Source organism: Phascolarctos cinereus, unplaced genomic scaffold, assembly GCF_003287225.1.
Source record: "Phascolarctos cinereus isolate Bilbo 61053 unplaced genomic scaffold, phaCin_HiC Scaffold_4;HRSCAF=312, whole genome shotgun sequence".
NCBI classification, from domain to species: domain Eukaryota; kingdom Metazoa; phylum Chordata; class Mammalia; order Diprotodontia; family Phascolarctidae; genus Phascolarctos; species Phascolarctos cinereus.
In genome coordinates, this window is record NW_027555847.1 from 717,349,967 (window position 1) to 717,368,535 (window position 18,569).

At 54.1% G+C, this 18,569-nt stretch overlaps 1 protein-coding gene across 1 annotated transcript in view; it reads left to right on the forward strand.

The window, feature by feature from the left end:
• Nucleotides 1-18,569, forward strand: part of KREMEN1 (kringle containing transmembrane protein 1) — a 49,178-nt gene that overhangs the window by 20,359 nt on the left and 10,250 nt on the right. Inside the window, exons 3-5 of the mRNA XM_020996598.2 lie at nucleotides 1,840-1,931; nucleotides 16,062-16,186; nucleotides 17,528-17,681. Of these exons, the coding sequence (XP_020852257.1) occupies nucleotides 1,840-1,931; nucleotides 16,062-16,186; nucleotides 17,528-17,681 (371 nt within the window). The remainder of the gene's footprint in view (nucleotides 1-1,839; nucleotides 1,932-16,061; nucleotides 16,187-17,527; nucleotides 17,682-18,569) is intronic.

Sequence of the window (18,569 nt, forward strand, 5' to 3'; positions counted from 1 at the left end):
CTGCCCTGCCCCTCACCCCAGCCCCAGGTTCAGGGAAGACTGACCGCACCAGACCTGAATTACAAGTTCCTACTTCAAACAAGGGGGAGCCACCCACATTTGCCTGGTGGATCCTTGGTAGGGCCTGAGCCACCTCCCTCAGTGGGGGGAGTCAGGTGCCCTTGGTTCTTGGAGGTGAAGCCGCTCTGATGGCGTGCCTGGTGCCCGGGACATGAGGACGAGGGCTTGTCTCCGAGGGCTTCGCTAAAGGACGCAGCTGAGCAAAGCCCTTGGCTGAAGGGGGTGGAACTGGATCGTGGCTCCATCTGGCATTTCAGGGAGGCTCCGTACCTCCCGGCTGCTTGGATTTCTCTGCCAGAGACACCCAACCCCCTGTTTATCTTAGGCACTGGCTTAGACCTGTTCAGTTGGAGGTGTCTGAGAGATGGAGAATGCTACTTGAAGTCTCGGTATCAGAGGGAGGAGCAGGGCTGGCCAGGGCCCCTGCCTTTCGGCCCAGGAATCAAGGGCCCCATTGTACTCTGGGAATGCTTATCTTGCAGCCTGAATCAGGCACACAATAGGCTTATCCTCTGGGCCTGATAGGGGCTGCTCTGAGGCTCCAGGCCCCAGGGCCGTGGTACCAGTTTCCGGCCCCACAAGAGGGTCAGGTTTCCAGAGTCCTGGGTCTGGATGAAGGAGAACATGGAGAGGAACCAGGGAAGGGAGAGCTTCTGGTGCCCCCCACACTCCCTGCCAGTCTTCAGCACACTGTCACATTCCTATCTGTAGTTTCTGGTGACTTTGAAGAAAACATAAAAATGAAACAAAACTTTTACTGGAAAGAAGTCAGCTGAGATCATGCAGTCAGCCTGAGAATTTGGCCTTGTGGCTGCTCTCAGGTGGAGGTCTGGCCTGAATGCCCCTGCTGTGTAGCCCATGAAACCCCAGTGGACCTACCCCCAGCATGGGTCATCAAGGCCGCTGTCCTGTGGCAGCCCCCCTTTTCCTAATTGACTCAGCATCACTGAGTGATAAAGCTTTAGAGCTGGAAGGAAGGTCAGAGGCCGTCTCATCCAACCTTTCCCCTTCCCAGGTGGCCCCGTCCACTTAAAGACCTCCAGCATTGGGAAATTCATTCTCTCTCTCAAGGCATCCTGTCCCATTTTGGGACATCTCTGGCTATTTGGGGCTCATAAGATCTTCGCTACAGAGCTGGGTGGGGCCCTGGAGGCTGCTGAGTCCAAGCCCGCCGTGTTACAGGGAGGATGCTGAGGCCCCGGGTGTCTTGGTCACTCGCCTGTCAGTCCCAGAAAGCAAGGCAGAGTGCATTTAATCTTTCTTCCATGTCTTCTAACAGAGTGACCATAGCTTCCCTCCACACCCAGTCCCTTCCTCTCCAGGCTGAGGGTTTCTAGTTCTTCAGCTGTTGCTAGAATGATGGCATTGCCTCCACTCTTCTCCCCCATTGCCCTTCTGAACACACTCCCAGTTGTCAGCAACCTTCCTAAAATGTGGTTCCCAGAACTGAACACAATACCCTAGCTGTGGTCTTCTCGGGGCAGAGGGCAGCCCTCGTTCTGGGATGGCTACCTCTAAGCACAGGCTGTGGTACCAGCTGGACCACAACAGACACCTCCCAAGAACTAGCTCGTGACTCTGGAATTGTGCGGAGATGTTTCCTCCCTTTCCTGGCTTCCTCCAAAACAGTCCACCATGGGCATATATGTCATGGCTCCTGCGCTGGTAGGGGCTCACAGCAAGGGGAGGTGTCTGGAATATTAGGAGGCTGAAGGAGCGAAGCCAGAAATATCACTGACAATGCCTGAAATGGGATTCTGTGTCTTCTTTTCTTGACAGGAACCCCGATGGAGATGTAAGTCCCTGGTGCTATGTGGCCGAGCATGAGGATGGCATCTACTGGAAATACTGTGAGATCCCAGCTTGTCAGAGTAAGCTGATGGGGGGGGGGTAGGGGACGGGGGTGCCGTGTGCTGGACATCATGAGCTCAGGGCCAGACTCCCGGCACTGGTAATGGTGATGGTCTCTTCAAAACCCCCAAGATTTCCACAGTTCCCACCAGGGCCTGTTCCAGTGTTGACCATCTTGGTAACACACTCACTCTGTATCTCAGCTGTTGAGTTTCTTTTCTTTGCCCTTTTTGGGAACAGAAAACAGCTGTTGGATCAATAACTGGGGGCCTGTGCTTTCAGAGTGTGGGCATTCCCTCCACTAGCTCAGATCGCAGCTTACACTCTCCCCCTCAGCATCCCAGCAGATGGTCTGCAAAGATGCTCTGGGCCCAAACTCACCTGCTGCAGGCCAGCCTGGGGCAGCTGGGAGAGAGGGTTGGAGTGCTACACTTGGGGTCAGGAGGCATGAGCCCAAGCCCCTCCCCACACAGGCAACGGGGCCATCCTGGGCACATGGCCTCATCTCCATGAATTTAGTTTTCTCATCCACAAAATGGGCTGATAGTGCTTGTACTCCTTACTTCACACGGCGGTTAAAGGTGGACCCTGAAACGTACCTCATTTAGCCGTATCTGAGGGAGGTGTCAGCCCTGCTTCCTCTCCCTGCACCCAGGAGCCTAATAAATTACAGTGATGACCAAGTCAGAGGGGAGGCAGTGGAAAGGTCTCTGGCCTGGAAGCCGAAGGAATGGGTCCCAGTACCCCCTCCTGGCCTGCCCAGGGAATGAGAGGATTGGCCTACATGGCTATAGCCAGGCACACTGCTGAAGATTCAGTGCTCTTATATGGCTCTGGGTAGCCAGACTGTCTCCGATGCCTCCCAGAAGTCAGAGTTGCTTGCATTTGCCGGTGGTTGGAAAATTGTCCAGAGAGTGAGAAGCCAGCCCCAAACTTGCTGAAACTCCAGGCCTATTTTCTAATTTTTTCATCCCACCTTTGGAAAAACTTGGGTTCCTTTCCTATTACTTAGCCTAAAACATCAGTTTGGAATTATTTACTGCCTTGAATTTCCTTGGGCAAATGAGCTTTCCTCTCTGTGCCTGTTTTCACATCTGTAAAAATAAAAAAATTTTAAAAGGAGTGTCTTGGGGTTTACGACCTCTGAGGTCCCTCCCAGCTCAAGGAGCCTGGGCTCTGTGACTTCTTGTCTCCTGGTCATTGTGCATCTCTGACTCTGGCGGGGAAGATGAGCGCCTCTCTCCACTCCCTCTGGGAGCTCCTAAAGAACCGCGCGCTTTGTCCCAAGTGATGGGGAACTCTACACTCTTAGTGCTAGAAGGAGTCAGTGGAATCCTCTGGGCCGGCCTGCGGTGCCCTGACTCATGACCTCAGCCCAAGCATCTCGTGGTGACCTGCTCTTCCATGACGCTCACTTGGACTGTGCGCTTGCTTCTCCTGGTCAACGGCCTGCTGAATGCAGAGGCCAGGTCCCATGTACAAGGCATTGGGGGTGGGGGGAGGGACAAGGTCTCTGACCAGGTTGCCAGAATTGCCCTTTCAGCTCTGGCTGCTCTGTGAATTTCTCCTCGTCTGATTGCTCTTTTGTGCCCACCAGTGACCAAGACCACCCCCTTCCCCCACTGCTGGCGCCTGGCCGAGTTCCTCTTCCCACCTGTGCATCATCATTCATTGACAAAGCCGAGAACACGGTCAGGGAGGAGCCCTTTTCCTCCGGCGCTCAGTCAAGTTTAAAAATGGAAAACATATCTCTTGGCTCTCGTTTCTGGAGGAATGAGAAGAGAACAGAGTGTCCTCGGTCCATTTGTTCTGCACAAAGATAGCCTTTTAGTGCCCGCTGGAGTCTGGGCTGGGAAGAGGGGATCGGCATCTGGAGTCTCATCTGCCCCTCCCAGGCGGGCATGGCCGTGTGAAGCCTGGGCTCTGGGGGAAGAAGCTGCAACAGTATGGGCCAGGCTGCCCAGATGGTGCCCTTCCGGTTCTGAATGCCAACCTGGTGGGGCCCCATCATCCTGAGGAGAAAAGCTCCCAGTGGCATTTGGGCACCTTCCCATTTTCAGGAGCCCTCACAGTGGCCCTCACAAAGCCCCACCATGTAACCCTGCAGGGGTTTGTGGGTGGAATGTGCCCTCATTTGTACAGAAGAATGTGAGTGTTTCCTTGGAGGTTTGGGGGTGCTTAGCTGTTGAAAAGACCTGTTCCTTCAGGCTGAGCCCCACAGGGAAAGCCAGCAGCCTCCCCATTCTGCTCTGGGAAGGACATCTTAGTGCTGATGTGCACAGTGGAGACCCTCTCTTGTGCCTCTGCTCTGGCCAGAGACCTTGTTAATTGCCCAGAGCACCCGACAGAGCCCAAGCCTGACTATTTTAGGCCAAGTTTGCCCTATTTATGGACAAGGAGTCATAATTTTCCTGAATAATACTCCTCCTCTGTCTGAAGCCCGTCTTTCATTAAACTGATCATATGGGGAAATGCCTTGGCTATGATCAGATCCCTGGAAAGTTCCTGTCTGCCCAGAGCGGACCCAGCAGGAATTGGGGCAGTAATGTTTACGGACAAAGGCAAGTGGATGAATGGGGGGTTCCCTTCTCTACAGCTTATGAGGGAGGGTGCTGACAAACAGATGGGGAGGCCAAACTGTATGTGCTTGTGACCTGCTGAGAATAATCTGCCCTTCCTGCCAAAAGAAAAACTCAGAGGAGGTTGGGCCAGCCTCCCCAAATCCACTCGCCAGCACGTTTCTCTGCGGCAGCAGGCGTTAAAGCATTTTTCTTTCTCGTTGCCAGAGGGACAGTGATATATTTCGACATCCAAGAGTCACTACAGCAGACCACCACCTTCACCTCCTCCAGCAGGGTCTTTGAGTCAAGGGGATTTGATGGTGGAGGGGGTCAGTCACATGACTTCATATCCACTGACATGAAACGCGGCTTCTCTGCCCATCCCCTCTACCCCCTACACCCTCATCACTGACCGTCGAGAGACAGCAGACCAGGAATGGGTGCACCTGCTGCTCGCCATTTCCCTTGGTGAGCAAGGTCCCCAGAAGGCCTTCCCATAGCTGGACAAACACCCTTGAAGTAGTCTTTACTAGAGTTTTCTTCCCAGAGGGTGCCATCTCATCAATCGACCATCAGCTAGCTTTAATTGATTGCCTGCTTCTCCCCAGCAGCGTGCTAAGTGTCTCGGGCTACCCAGACAGCACCCATCTCATCTACACCAGTCCTTCTCATCGTCATAGGATCTGAAATAAGAATATGCCAGGTCCAGCTCTGTAATAATCGACGCGGTTTATGCTTATGCAGCTCTTTATAAAGTGCTTTCCATAATTGCTCTGTCCCTCCATGTCCCACCTGGGTGCTTTTGCCTAGGCTGTGCCCCGTGCCTGGCTGCCTGCCCTCTTCGCCTCAGGCTCTGAGCATCAGTCCCGGACTCCCTTCAAGGTTTAGCTCAAAGGCCATTGGGCCCACCCTGATCCTCCTCTCAGTGCTCTCCCCTCACACTTTTATGGAGTTGAGAGTAAGGCTCACCTCACTTTGTGTGGGCCACCAGCACCCACATAAAGTCCTTTAATAAATGCTTGTTGACCAAGCAGTTCTAAATTTGCGGCTTGGCCCAAACTACAGTCAGTCTGCTTTTTAAGGGCCACTTGCACCGTGGTTTTTTAAAGTTCAGTTATATTTCACGTTCGGACCCAGAGTGTCTCCCTCTTCTTGCTCCTGTCCCACTCGTTGAGAAGACAAGTACAAAGCCTGTTACAGACGTGGAATCATGCAAAACCAATGTCCACATTAGCCATGTTCTGGGGAAAATACAAGAAAGATAAAGGAAAAATATGTATTCCAGTCTGCCCTCTGAGCCCATCAGTTCTCTGCCTGGGTATGGACAGCATTTTCCATCACAAATCCTTTGGAGGTGTGGGGGGTCATTGGGTTGATCAGAGTAGCTATGTCATCATTGTACAGGATTGCTGTTACCGTGAAAATTGTTCTCCTGGTTCTGCTCACTTCACTCTGCTGCATCAGTTCATGTAAATCTTCCCTGGTTTCTCTGAAACTATCCTGCTCTTCGTTTCTTATAGTACAACAGTGTCCACAAGCATATACCAATGTTCAGCCATTCTCCAACTGATGGGCATCCCCTCCGTTTCCAATTCTTTGCCACCAAAAAGAGCTGCTACACATATTTTGCATGTATGGATCTTTTTCCTTTTTCATTGATCTCTTTGGGGGGGGGGTGTAGACCCAGTAGCGGTATTGCTGAGAAGAGTGTGACCAATTTGGGGGCATAATTCCAAATTTGTTAAGTGTTTGTAGCAGATCCACAGCCTGAGTTATTACAGTCCAGAAGCCCCCTAGGGTCCTGATGAGAGCCCTGTGTTTTGGGCAGCGTCTGATCACTTTCCGTCTGGATTTCATCAAATCTGACAAGCACTTATGGATCACCTTTGATTGTCAGTCCCTATGCTAAGTCCTAGAGACCCAAAGATAAAGACCAGGCCGTTCCTGCCTATTGGGTATCATTCTGCAAACTGCTATGACTGTTAACGGGCTAAGTACATAGCTTCTGAAGAGGTTTCCTAACTGGGAGTTGTAGACCCTGAGGTTTGGAAGGGGCTTTAGAGGGCACCTAGGCCAGAGCCCTCATTTTCAGAGGAGGAAACAGAAGCCCAGAGAGTGATGGGAATGTGTGGCAGTCTGTACGACAAATTAGTGATAGCCTTAGGAAGAAAGCATAAGCAGATAGTGTAGGCTTCCTATTCTTAATGATCAACATTTATTTGGGGGTTTTCTTTGAATTTCCTAGAAGGTGCTAAGAGCAGGGATGGGCGTCCTCTCGAAGATCATCTTCATAGAGTCCGTTGGCATCCTCTGCCTCAGCTTGTCAGCTGATCTAGATTGACTTCCTCCTTGTGACTAGATTGTTGAGCTGTCGTCTGGTCTGGCCACCAGGACCAGAGCTCTTTAAGGAGGAGCCCACTGAGAACTTCCCCCTGCCACAACTGATTCTGGGGCAGTCTGTGCCGAGAGTCAAAGAAAAGCAGCTTAGAATCCTACCTCTTTTTCTGATTTGCCATGTGACCTTAGACAAGTCATCTGTCTGGGTCTCTGTTCCTTCTCTGTGAAATGAGAATGATAAGCCTGACCCTGCTTTCCTTCCAAAGTTGCTGTGAAGGTTTAAAGAGAAGGTAATTATAAAGTGCTTTGAAAGGCAGGAAGTGCTCTGTAAACCTAAAGGATCATGGTCATGATGGTGGTGGTGGTGGTGGTGGTGGTGACAATGATGGTGACGATGATGGTGGTGGTGATGATGATGGCAATGGTGATAGTGATGATGGTGGTGATGTTGATGGTGACGATGACGATGATGGTGACGATGTTGATGATGGTGGTGATGGTGATGATGATGGTGGTTATGGTGGTGGTTTTATCACTTAGGCAAGAGCACAGGTGGGTGAGATGTTCTTCTCTTAACCTTCTCCTTCTGTGGTGACAGGTTGAGTCCCAAATAGGATGAAGCCTGTATCCATCGTCTATTTAGATAATACCTTGTGTAGGGCCCTGGTTTTAGCAGCATGTTAGAAGCAGAATGAGACATGGTACTGCCTTCATTAAGGACAGTAGGGAAGATGGGGCACGTACAGAAACAATGACAGAAGGCAGCATGCGTGCTGAAGGCCTTGAGAGAGTTACCAGCCAATGCTGGAGATCCCTTGTGACTTGCAGACCGGGGATGGTGGGAATGTCAGGGAAGCCCCTTTGGAGAAGGTGGCGTTTGCATGGGGTCAGAAGGGAGAGGCAGGGTTCAGACAGGCAGAAATGAGGCAGAAGTGTATTTGGGCTAGAATGGGGGCTGTGGGAGCCCAAGGGACCTCATTGCCCTCTGGTCCTACCTGCGTTCGACCAAGGATCCCCAGCAGATGTCCTTTTCATAAAGACCTCCAGGGAGGGGGGCCCCACCATCCCCCAGAGGTGGCCCATTTCACTCTGGGATGGCTCTGATCAGGAGACTCGAAGCCCACATCTCCCTTCTCCTGTCCCCACCCCTCCCCCACCCCCATGGCGAGTTGGGCAGCACCTGCGATATTTTCATCCTGGGCTGCTTGACTGTGCCCAGGGATCACTGTCGCCTTTTGGGAATTGTGAAAGCCGTGGCTTAATTGACTGGCGACAGAAGGTCTGCGTGGAAAGCCATTTTCTTTTCTTTCATGGTTGCAGCCAATCCCAAGCCCCAGGAGGAGAGCAGAGTATGATGGTATCCAGGAAGCACTCCCTATCCAGTGGGATAGCCTTGAGCAGACTGTGAGCCGCCTCTGCGGGGGTCCTGGGCCAGCTGTTGTCAGCTGGGAAAGTACGCTCCAGACAACTCGGCGTGAAATTCTGCATAGCAGCTTCTACCAAGAGGCCTGGCATCTCTGGCAGCCTCCTCTCCAAGGCTGCTTGGTGTGGAGCCTTCGGGGTGGGAGCAGGGGCTTAGAATGTCCCATAGGCATTATTTATGTCTTCCTGGGGACGCCTAACCCAGACTGCTTTGTGCTAGGGCCTTCGATCAGTAAAGCCCTTTCCCGGGCCCTGTTTCATGGTGTTCTCACAACAATCCGAGCTCCCTTCTAGCTCCGGATCCTGTGAATCCCAGAAGAGATCTTTATTCCCATTTGATAGAGGAGAAATGGTAGCAAACATCGCTGGGGAGCATGGGGAAGGATAAAGATAAAGGCTGCTGGGGTGGGGAGGGAGGAATCTGACAAGAAGAGAAAGAAGATGGGCCAGCGTGGGGTAGCGGCCCCTCCATAAGCCCTTCTGGGTTGTTCTTGAACCTGGAGGCAGCATTAGCAATGTGACAGATGCTGTTTTCTCCCAAGGGCTGAACACGAGGCCCTTGGGTCCAGTGGCTAGAAAGGTGGCCCCCTTGACCCTTGCCTGCCTGGCTCTGCCTCTTGTCTCTCCTCACTGGGGGGCACTCGCTGCCATGTGGAAGCAGCCCTTGCTGCCCAGACGTTTGCTCTCCATGGGTTGGCATCTTGGCAGGCCCAGGGAGCACACGCAGGAGGCCCTCACCGGTGACTCTCATGGTACGCCTGGCAGTGCGAGCGGCTCTGGAGCAGACACACTTCTGAATTGTCTGTGAAAAGAATTGTTCCCCCAAAGATTGTTCAGAGACCACAGAATGTTAGTGTCAGAAGAGATCTCAGCATCCATGCAGTCCGACCCACCCCTAGAAAGAATCCCAGCAGTGGGCGCCTGGCCTCTCCTGGAACACCTCCTGAGGCAGCCCTCTCATATGTTTCATGCCTCAGATCATTAAGAAGCTTTTCCCACATCAAGTCTCTATTGGCCTGTTTTTACCTCCCTTCCTCTTCCCTGGGGCCAAGCAGAAACTTCTGACCCTCTTTCCAAAGGACAGGCCTTTGGGGCCCTGAAGACCACTCTCATGTCCCTCGGAAACATCTCTTCCAAGCTAACAACTCCCCCTCCCGCTGCTTTACCAGCTGGTGCTATGGCAGGAGCTCAAGCCTTATCTCAGCCTCCTGGGGGCCTCCTGTGAGGCCTCCGCAGCTGGTCAGTGGAGCTGGTGCCAGAGGCTTGGGCTGGAACTTCAACCCCACCGTGGCCTTGGCCAAGTCTCTGAGCTTCAGTAGGCCTCCTCTGGAAAGAACAAGAGTCACAGGGGCAGCTAGAGAACCAGTCCTGAAGTCAGGAGGACCTGAGTTCAAATCCGGCCTCAGGCCAAACACTTGACATGTACTAGCTGTGTGACTCTGGGTAAGTCACTTCACCCCAATTGCCTTGCCAGAAAAAAAAAAAGAATAAGAGTCACAGAGTTGGCAGGTACCTCAAGAGTACCTGGTCCAGCTGAGACGTGGGAGCAGATCTCCTCAACACTGCATAGAGCAAGCGATCTCCCACCTTCTGCTCGAAGCACTCCAGAAGAGAGGCGGGCCACACTCCCCTTGTGCCATCCAGCCCCAACCTGCTTCCTTCCAGTTTGCCCCCACTCCTCCAGGCTGTGTCCTGGGGAGTCAGTCTGAGCACATGCCAGTCTGGCTGGGAGGTGAGGACAGCTGTCGAGGGGCTCTCTCCGCTCCTCCGAGTCCTCTTCTGCAGATGAACGTTGGGAAGGGGTCTCCCCCGCTAGGCACACCTGTTAGACGAACAAGTAATTCTTTGACATTTGAAGTAAAACTTTGGATTTCAGGCCCTTGGGATTCAGTAAACTAAGGTAGATTTAATTTAAATTTTTTGAGGGGGAGGGGGCACGTACCTTAAGAACAGATTGTCTCCTTGTTCTTCCCCCCTCCCTCCTTTCCTCTCTCCCTTCCTTCTTTCCTCCTTCCTTCTTTTCCTTCCTTCATTCCTCCCTCCTTCCTTTGCTTCCTCCCTTCCTTCCCTCTTTCCTTCCTTCCCTTCCTCCCTTCCTTCTTCTCTCCCTCCTTTCCTCCCTCCCTCCCTTCCTTCCTCCCTCCTTTCCTTTTTCCTTCCTTCCCTTCCTCCCTTCCTTCTTCCCTCCCTCCTTTCCTTCCTTCTTCCCTCCCTTCTTTTCTCCCTTCCTTCTCCCTCCTCCTGTAACTCTGTCTTGGCCAGACCCTTCCAAGACATTTGCTGAGCACAGTATCTTTGATTAGCTTCTATGGATTTCAGAGTCTTGGTTCTAACAAAGGATCATTTGTAGTTTGAGGTGATTTTTTAACAATTCAAATTGAAGAGGGAGAATGCAGGATGAACCCCCAGAGATCTTCAGGTGGCCCTGGAAGAAACAAGGACTTGAAGACAAATATCCTTGTTCAAGTTGAATTGGTTTCTTCCCCTCTGGGAGTCTGGAAGTCTGGAAATCCGAGGGCCCCGGGGAGGCAAGGGCCACCTCCTCTCCAGCTGGAACCTCCCCCTGGGCACCTTCGGAAGCCTCCCTCCAGCCTGGTTAGGGTCTCTGCTCCTCTGGGGCAGCTGGAGGATTGGAGCCAGTCAACAAGCATTTCTCAAGTGCCTGTCGTGGGCCAGGGAGGCAAAGAAAGGCCAAACCAGGCCCTGCCTTCGAGGAGCTCCCAGTGTGACCGGGAAGAGGACGTGGAGACAAGCGTGTTCACACATGTACATGAATGTTCTAGGCCAGATAACTGACAGAAGCGGGTGCTGGCCTTGAGGGCAATCAGGAGAGGCTGCCTGTAGAGGGCACGATGTTAGTCGAGGCTGGAAGGAAACCAGGGAAGTCCAGATGGGGATGAGGAGAGAGAGAGTTCCAGACATGGGGAACAGTCAGTGTAGACATCTGGGGTCAAAGGATGTGATGTTGCACAAGAACAGCCAGGAGGCCACTGTCACTGGAGGAGGCTAAGGAAGAAGGCCGGGGTGGGGGGTGGGGGGACATGGAGGCCTTTGAACACCAGAGGGACCCTCCTTTAGCCTGAAGGGGGGAAGGGTCAGACCAGTGCCTGGGGCAGGTCAGTCTGACAGCTGGATGGAGGGTGGATGGGAGTGGAGAGAGACTGAGGCCGGCAGACCCCCCCGGCAGGTATGGCAGTAATTCTGGGGTGATGAGGGTCTGCACCAGGGAGGGGACAGGGTCAGAGGAGAGAAGGGGCCGATTCAAGAGATGCTGCCAAGTAGAGATGATGGCTGGAGTGGGGCGGGGTAAGAGTGGAACGTCAGAGATGGCACTGAGGTTACAAAGCCGGCACCCTCAATAGTAACAGGAATTTCAGAAGAGGGAGAAGGAGTTTAAAACTCTTCATCCCTGCCCCGATCTCAGGTCAGACTATCCAGTGTGTGCTGGGCCTTGGTTTGGGCTTGTGTCAAGCTCCCCCGCAAAATCAGAGCTCTTCCAGAGGCCTCCTGTCCTGGAGCGGAAGGGGGAGGGAGAAAGGAATAAGCAATGTGCCAGACACTGTGACCAAATACTTTTTACAAATATCCTCACAGCAACCCGGGGAGGTGGGTGCTATCGTTATCTTCATTTTCCATATGAGGAAACTGAGGCAGAGGTGAAGTGGCTTGCCCACTCAGCTAGTAAGTGTCTGAAGCTGGATTTGAATTCAGATCCTCCTGCCTCCAGGTCCAGTGGAAATGACCTCTCCTAAGCCCCTTGTTGTACAGGGGCTACCCCAAGACTTGCCGAAGGCTTCGTACCAGCTGAGGCCTGTGATGGGACCAAGTACAGTTTTCCAGCTTCCTCTGGATCTGGACTCTGAGGACCCGGGTTTAGAGGCTGGCTCTGCCGCTGACTGGCTGGGTGACCTTGGCCGAGTACCACCCAATCCAGACGAGCTTCCCTCTCCTGGGCTCTAATTCTGTGAACTTCATGGAGACTTTGTGAACCATGCAGTGAGCCCTGCTCCCACCCACCTGTTGCGACATGGCTGGCGAATGCCCCCTTCCCTCTTCTTGCCCTCAGCGCTGCCGCCGGCAGGTTTCTTTTCTTTTTCTTTTGATCTCTTGCTATCTTTTGTTTCCATAGAGCCTTTCTTTCTGAGTTTAACCCCCACCCCGTCCTTAACTAGGTAGTCATCTGTTGTGGTCAAGGAAAATACTAATAATGCCTAGCATAGTTGTAGCTCTTGAGGTTTAACAAGTGCTTTGGGAGTAAAAAGGCCGTTCACACGCAGGTCAGCAGTCTGGTCCCCTGCTCAGCGTCCCAGGCCACACTGGAGGAAGGAAGGGGAGGGCGGGCAGCTCCTCATCTCCTCTTCGCTCCTCCACCCCAGCCCCCCACCCCCCGCAGTGCTGCGCCCTTGTCAGCTCTGCTCCTTTACCGCGCACCAGGTCATAAACGTCTTCCCAGGCCTCTCCACGTTACTCCTTTTCCTCATTTTTTATGCTGCCCTTCTGCTTCACGAGGGTCACGAGCCACATTTGTCCAGCTGTTCCCTGCTCCTGCCTTTCTCGTCTTCTCACCTGTTGCTTCTTGGAGGCCCTGGCTGTTCCTTCCCCTCTACCTCCTGTCCCCCATCTGCCCCGTCCCCTGCCTGGCCATGCCCCCAAACTGGGATTCTCTCTTTCCTCATCTCCACCTCCTGGTTTCCTTCAAGCCTTAGCTAAAGCTCTGCCTTCTACGAGAAGCTCTTTCTCCTCCTCCTCCTTAAGTTGTGCCTTCTCTCTAAGATTACCCCCCATTTCTCCTCCAGAGGGAGGAGAGAACCCAGGGCAGAGCCCTGAGGGGCACCCATGGCCTGAGGGGGTGATCTGGGGGAGGATCCAGCAAAGGAGAGAGAGAAGGAGCGGTCAGAAAGGAAGAAGGAGAACCAGGAGAGCTGGTGTCCTGAACACCTGGAGAGAAGAGATGTGATGGGACAGTGTCAGAGGCTACAGAGAGAAAGCGTGAGGACTGAAAAAAGGCCATTGGCTTTGAAAACTAAGAGATCACGGGTAACTCTGGAGAGCAGCGCAGGCACAAAGGTGCGAGTGATCCAAGGCTGAGCCTCGGCTGGGTGTATGATGAGGGCCGAAGGATTCAGAAGAGTCAGGCAGTGCGGAGTTCAGTTGGTTCACCAGGGGGTCAAAATGGGGAGAAGAGGAGAGGGTGGCCCAGGAGAGAACAGAGTGGTCAAGGGATTAGAGGTCACGGTGCAGATGGAGGGTAGGGTCGTGCAAGGGAAGGCAGAGGGACAGGTGAAAGCCCATAGATTATGACTGGATAGGGGGATTGCACAATCCCCGAGCACGGAGGTGGTGCGTCTGTGGGTGATGGCGAGATCGCAGATCTGCCCATCTTTGTACAGTGTGGCTGAGGTGGGTGGAGGAGGGAGTCATGGGAGGTGAGAGGCTCGGGGTTTGAGGGAGAGGCAGGATGTGTGTTGAAATCCCCCAGAACAAAGGCAGGAGTTGGGAGGAGAGAAAGTTGTGAGCCACGGACTGAGCTCATTGAGGAAAGGGGGCCACCTGGGGATCTGTAGGCAGCGCCAGGATTCACACCCAACTCCTCTTGACTTCACATCCACTGTTCTTTCCACAAGCATGCTGCCCTTGTTCGGACCTTCTGGTGGCCAGACCAAAGCTCCCCTTCCTAAGGAGCCCTGAGCACCCTACTCAGGGGGGAGGGGGGGCCTTTCTGTTCACACTTGTTCCTGTTGCTGCTCCGTGTGCATCCTTAGGTGAGCCACGCTGGATAGGAGGGAGAAGGGTCATTCAGTGGGGGTTGGGGGGGCCGGCCCTCCCCCTCCCCCTCCCTCCCTGTTTGCAGAGAGATTGTCTGAGCCTTCAGGATGAGCTTGTCTCAAAGCCGAGGTTTACTTTCTGCCTTTGATGCTCCCAGAGAATTGTACATCACACAAAGCTTATTAAACTGGGCTGTGCAGTCCCCCAGGCTTAGAGAGAGTAGAACAATGTCTGATGAGCCATATGGTTGTCACTTGGGAGCTGGGCGGCTGGAAGCCCTGGCTGGCCTGGAGGGGTGAGTGGCTGAGGAGGCAAAAGGGGAAGGGGGCCGACTTCTCCTCCAGAGAGAGCAAGCCCTGGCTGGCCGGGGTCAAGGGACCCAGGTTCTAGTGTCTGCTCTGCTGCTTCTTCCCTGTGTGACCCTGAAGGAAATCATTTCCTGGGCAGGCTCAGCATGAGGTCAGGAGACATTGAGATGAGTCACCAGCTCCTCTCAATTCTGGAGAGATTTAACTCAGCCCAGGAGAGGGACCCTGGAGGAGGCTCCCGCCCCGTCCTTGCACCTCTCTGTCCATTCGGGCCCCCTCTGTCTTTGGGAGGCCTTAGATCAGGTTTCCCCACAAGAAGGAGGGAGCCCTGGCTCTGGGGGTCTGAGGCCAGGACTCAGCTCTGCTGAGCATCATCTGTGTGTCTTCGGGTGGGTCATTTCCCTCTAGAGGCTGGGTGGCATGGTGATCAGAGCTCTGGCTTTGGATGAGCCCCTTCCGTCTGGACCTCAGCTCCTCCTCCATTGCAGAATGAGAGGGTGGGATGTGAGACCTCTGCACTCCCAACTCTGGACCTTATGCCCTTTGACCTCTCCAGCCTCAGTTTCCTCCTTGGTAAAGTGGAGGTTGGACGGGTTGGTTCTAAGTGCCCTTCTAGCTCTCATGCTGTGGGGCAGTTTGAGGGGAGCCTACGCGCAACATCTCACAGCCCAGTTCACAGTAGACGTCCTTGGCAGAAGCATGATTGGCTGTGGGGGCCGGCCTCTGCTGCCCTCAAGCCTGCCTCTGGATTTCTCAGCAGAGGCACACACGAGCCGTCCTGTCCAATGGGGCAGAAGTCAGGCAGCTGGGAGAGGGGTGTGGTTGCTTCTGGATGGATCCGCACAGTGTTCTCCTCGTGGGTGTTTCCTTCTGCGGCTGCTCTTGCCACTGGGTGTTTTCTCCTCCACTGTTCCTGACTCTTTTTTAAAAAAATTATTATTATGTTTAGGCAATTGGAGTTTAGTGACTTGCCCAGGGTCACACAGCTAGTAAGTGTCAAGTGTTTGGTCTGAGGTCAGATTTGAACTCGGGTCCTCCTGACTTCAGGGCCGGTGCCCTATTCACTGCACTACCTAGCTGTCCCTCTGACTTCCCTTTTTAAAGATTTTTCATTTGCTGCGTGTTTCCACTCAGGGTGGGCTGCAGGCATCTGCCCTCATGTTTGTGGGATGGGGGCGATTCTGCTGCCCAGCCCCCGGGAGCCAGGGGTGAAATCTGGTCAGCAGCCTGGGCTAGTGGAGGGAGCCCTGCCCTGGGAGACTGACCTTTGTTCTGCCCTGGGCCTAAAATGAGAGGATTAGACTTAGTGGTTTTAATATCCCTCCTGGTTCTGCCTGACATTTCATGTTCTAGGTTCTAAGGCCCCTCTCAGCCCTGACATCCCGTTTTAAGGCCCCTCCCAGCCCTGACATCCCCTGTTCTAAGGCCCCTCCCAGCCCTGACATCCCTGTCCTAAGGCCTCTCCCAGCTCTGACATTCCCTGTTCTAAGGCCCCTCTCAACTCTGACATTCCCTGTTCTCTAGGCCCTCTCAGCCCTGACATTCTGTTCTAGGGCCCCTCCCAGCTCTGACATCCCTGTTCTGTGTACCAAGGTCCATCCTGTCTCTGACATTCCATATTTGTGTTCTAAGGTGCTTTCCAGGTTTGCCATCCTTTGTTCTGTATCCCAAAGATCCTTCTAGCTCAAACATTCTGTATTCTAAAGTCTCTTCCCGTCTCTGGCAGTCTGATTCTTTCCATATTTTTTTCTTGCAGTGCCTGGAAATCTTGGCTGCTACAGAGACCATGGGAACCCCCCTCCTCTGACTGGAACAAGCAAGACGTCCAATAAGCTCACAATTCAGAACTGCATCAGTTTCTGTCGGAGTCAGAAATTCAAGGTAAGAACGTCTCGGCCTCCTACAAAGGGCCTTCTTCATATTAGAACCTTCTGAAAATGCTTGAACCTTTGGCTAAACAGCCCTTGAGTCAGTGGGTTTAGAATTGTTTTAATTAACTTCCTCAGAGGGCTGGGGATGGGGCCTGTGCTTTCATTAATCTGGGGAAACCCCCAGGTGAGGAAGCCCCCTCCGCTAGGGCAGATCAACGCTTTTGCTGTGGCTTCTGGCCTTAGAATGTTAGTCACCCAGTCCATTGGGAGGGTCAGTGACTTGCCCAGGGTCACAAAGCCCATGTGCCTCAGAGTTGGGACTTGAACCCATGGCTTTGAGACTGACTCTCTTTCCACCCCACATCAATCCATGTGACTCTTCTCTTCTGCCAGGTAGGTCAGAGCCAGGAGGGGCCTTAGAGTCCAGCAATAGACCTCTCCCCTCTGCTGGGACACCTCTCATGACAGGGAGCTCACTATCTCACAGGGCAGCATGTTTCTTTTTTGGATGGCTCTCATTGTTTGGGCCCCTGAATCCTCCTCCCTCTGACTCCCCACATAGCCCCTCTCTTTCAAGGCCACAGAGTAAATCTAATCCCTCCAACCAACGTCACCCCTTCTAGATATGCAGCAGCCACAGTTGTGGCCTCCCCCAGAGGACTCCTCCATTGGTCCTCAGGTGACACGGTTTTAAGGCCCTTCGCCAGCTGGGCCCTTGTGGTGACCACCCCCAGGCCTCCAGCTGTGGTCTGCCCAGCTCTGAGTCTCCCTCGGTCTGGACACTGGACCTGTGCTAACGTATGCCTGGGCTCAGGGGAGCCCTGGGGGCCACCACATCAAACGGTGGGTACCGCTGGTACAGGCCTGGCACCCTGGCAGTTTAGAGCAGGGCTGGGGGGAAGTGTTTGCTGAGGAGCCGAAAGGGGCCGAGGAGGGACATCTGTTTTCAGGTCTGATCCCAGGAAGCCCCCTGGCTCCAGGGACAGCCATCTGGGCAGTGCCCTCTGCTTCTGTCTGAAGAGCCCCAAAGATACAAGCTCACCCGTTAGTCCCAGCATGGATGCTACCCAAGAGAATAGTCCAAGCAGAGTCCAGAGCCCTGGGTTTGAGCCCTGCCCTCTCCCTGACTCCCTGGGTTCCCCGTCTTGGGTCCTTCCTATAAAATGAGGGCTTTGGACACCTCTTCCAGCAGCCCTCATGGGAGTAGGATCCTCTGGGGCAGCCAGCCAGGGCTGGGGGTTGGGGGCAGAATCCAAATGGCATCTGGGCTGGGCCTGGAGGGGGGCCACTTCTTCCCTTTGACAGATGTCAGCCCCCATCAGCCTTGGTGCCTCTGTTTCTCTTTCCACAGTTTGCTGGGATGGAATCTGGTTATGCTTGTTTCTGTGGCAATAATCCCGATTACTGGAAGTACGGGGAGACAGCCAGCACTGAATGCAACAGCGTCTGCTTTGGGGACCACACCCAGCCCTGTGGTGGCGATGGCAGGGTCATCCTCTTTGACAGTGAGTATGCCCCGAGTCCTGGGGCTGCTAATGACTGAGGAGCTCTGGACAGGAGAGGGAGAGCTGGCCCCCGCTGGGGCAGCAATGGAGGGACGGATTCCTGGGAGCCACGGGGCGGCGGCAGAGTCCTCTGCAGGGGCCCTGTCCCTTGCGGCCATCCCAGCTCACTGTGCCGGACACCCCTTCACAAGCCCTGCTGTCCACCCCACACCTTCTCCTCGCCTCAGAGCTGAGCCCAGGCGCCCCCCATAAAGCCTTTGCTGACCCCCGACTGCCCACACCCTCCCGATAAATCCCCTTGCTTGTCCGTTTGGTATCTCAGGGGATGTCAGCTCCTTGAGGACAGGCACCTGTCCAGGGCCAGGGTCCCTTCCTAAGGTCTTGTGGATTGTTTGAAAGATGCTGACCAACTGGAGGGGGCTGGCCTGTGGAGGAGGGATGAGGCTGCCTCCTTGGCCCCCGAGGGCCAGGCCAGGAGTGACAGGTGGGGCATGAGAGCTGGCAGAGGACGTCTCCTGGCCAAGGGGCATCAGCTGGCAGGCAGCCTCTACTCCGTGAGCCCGGCTGCCCCTTGGCAGGGGATATAGCCGAGAGCCCTGAGCAGGTATGGGTTGGAGTTGATGGCCCCTGAGGTCCCCCCGCCCCCAGCTCCGTGAGTCCGTCCCTCCACTGCGAGGGCCAAGGAGTGGGCGAGCAGAAGGGAGGTCACTTGGAAGAGGCAGAAGGCTGGACAGGTTCCCCCAGAGCCAGGGAAGCTCCCCATCCCAGGAGGACTTCAGCTGAATGCCAAGCTCCTCTCCTGCAAGCAGATTGTAGAAGGGATTCATGCCGGCAGGTGCATTGGCCAGGGGGACAGGGGCTTCCAAGGCCAGACCGACAAGAGGCCAT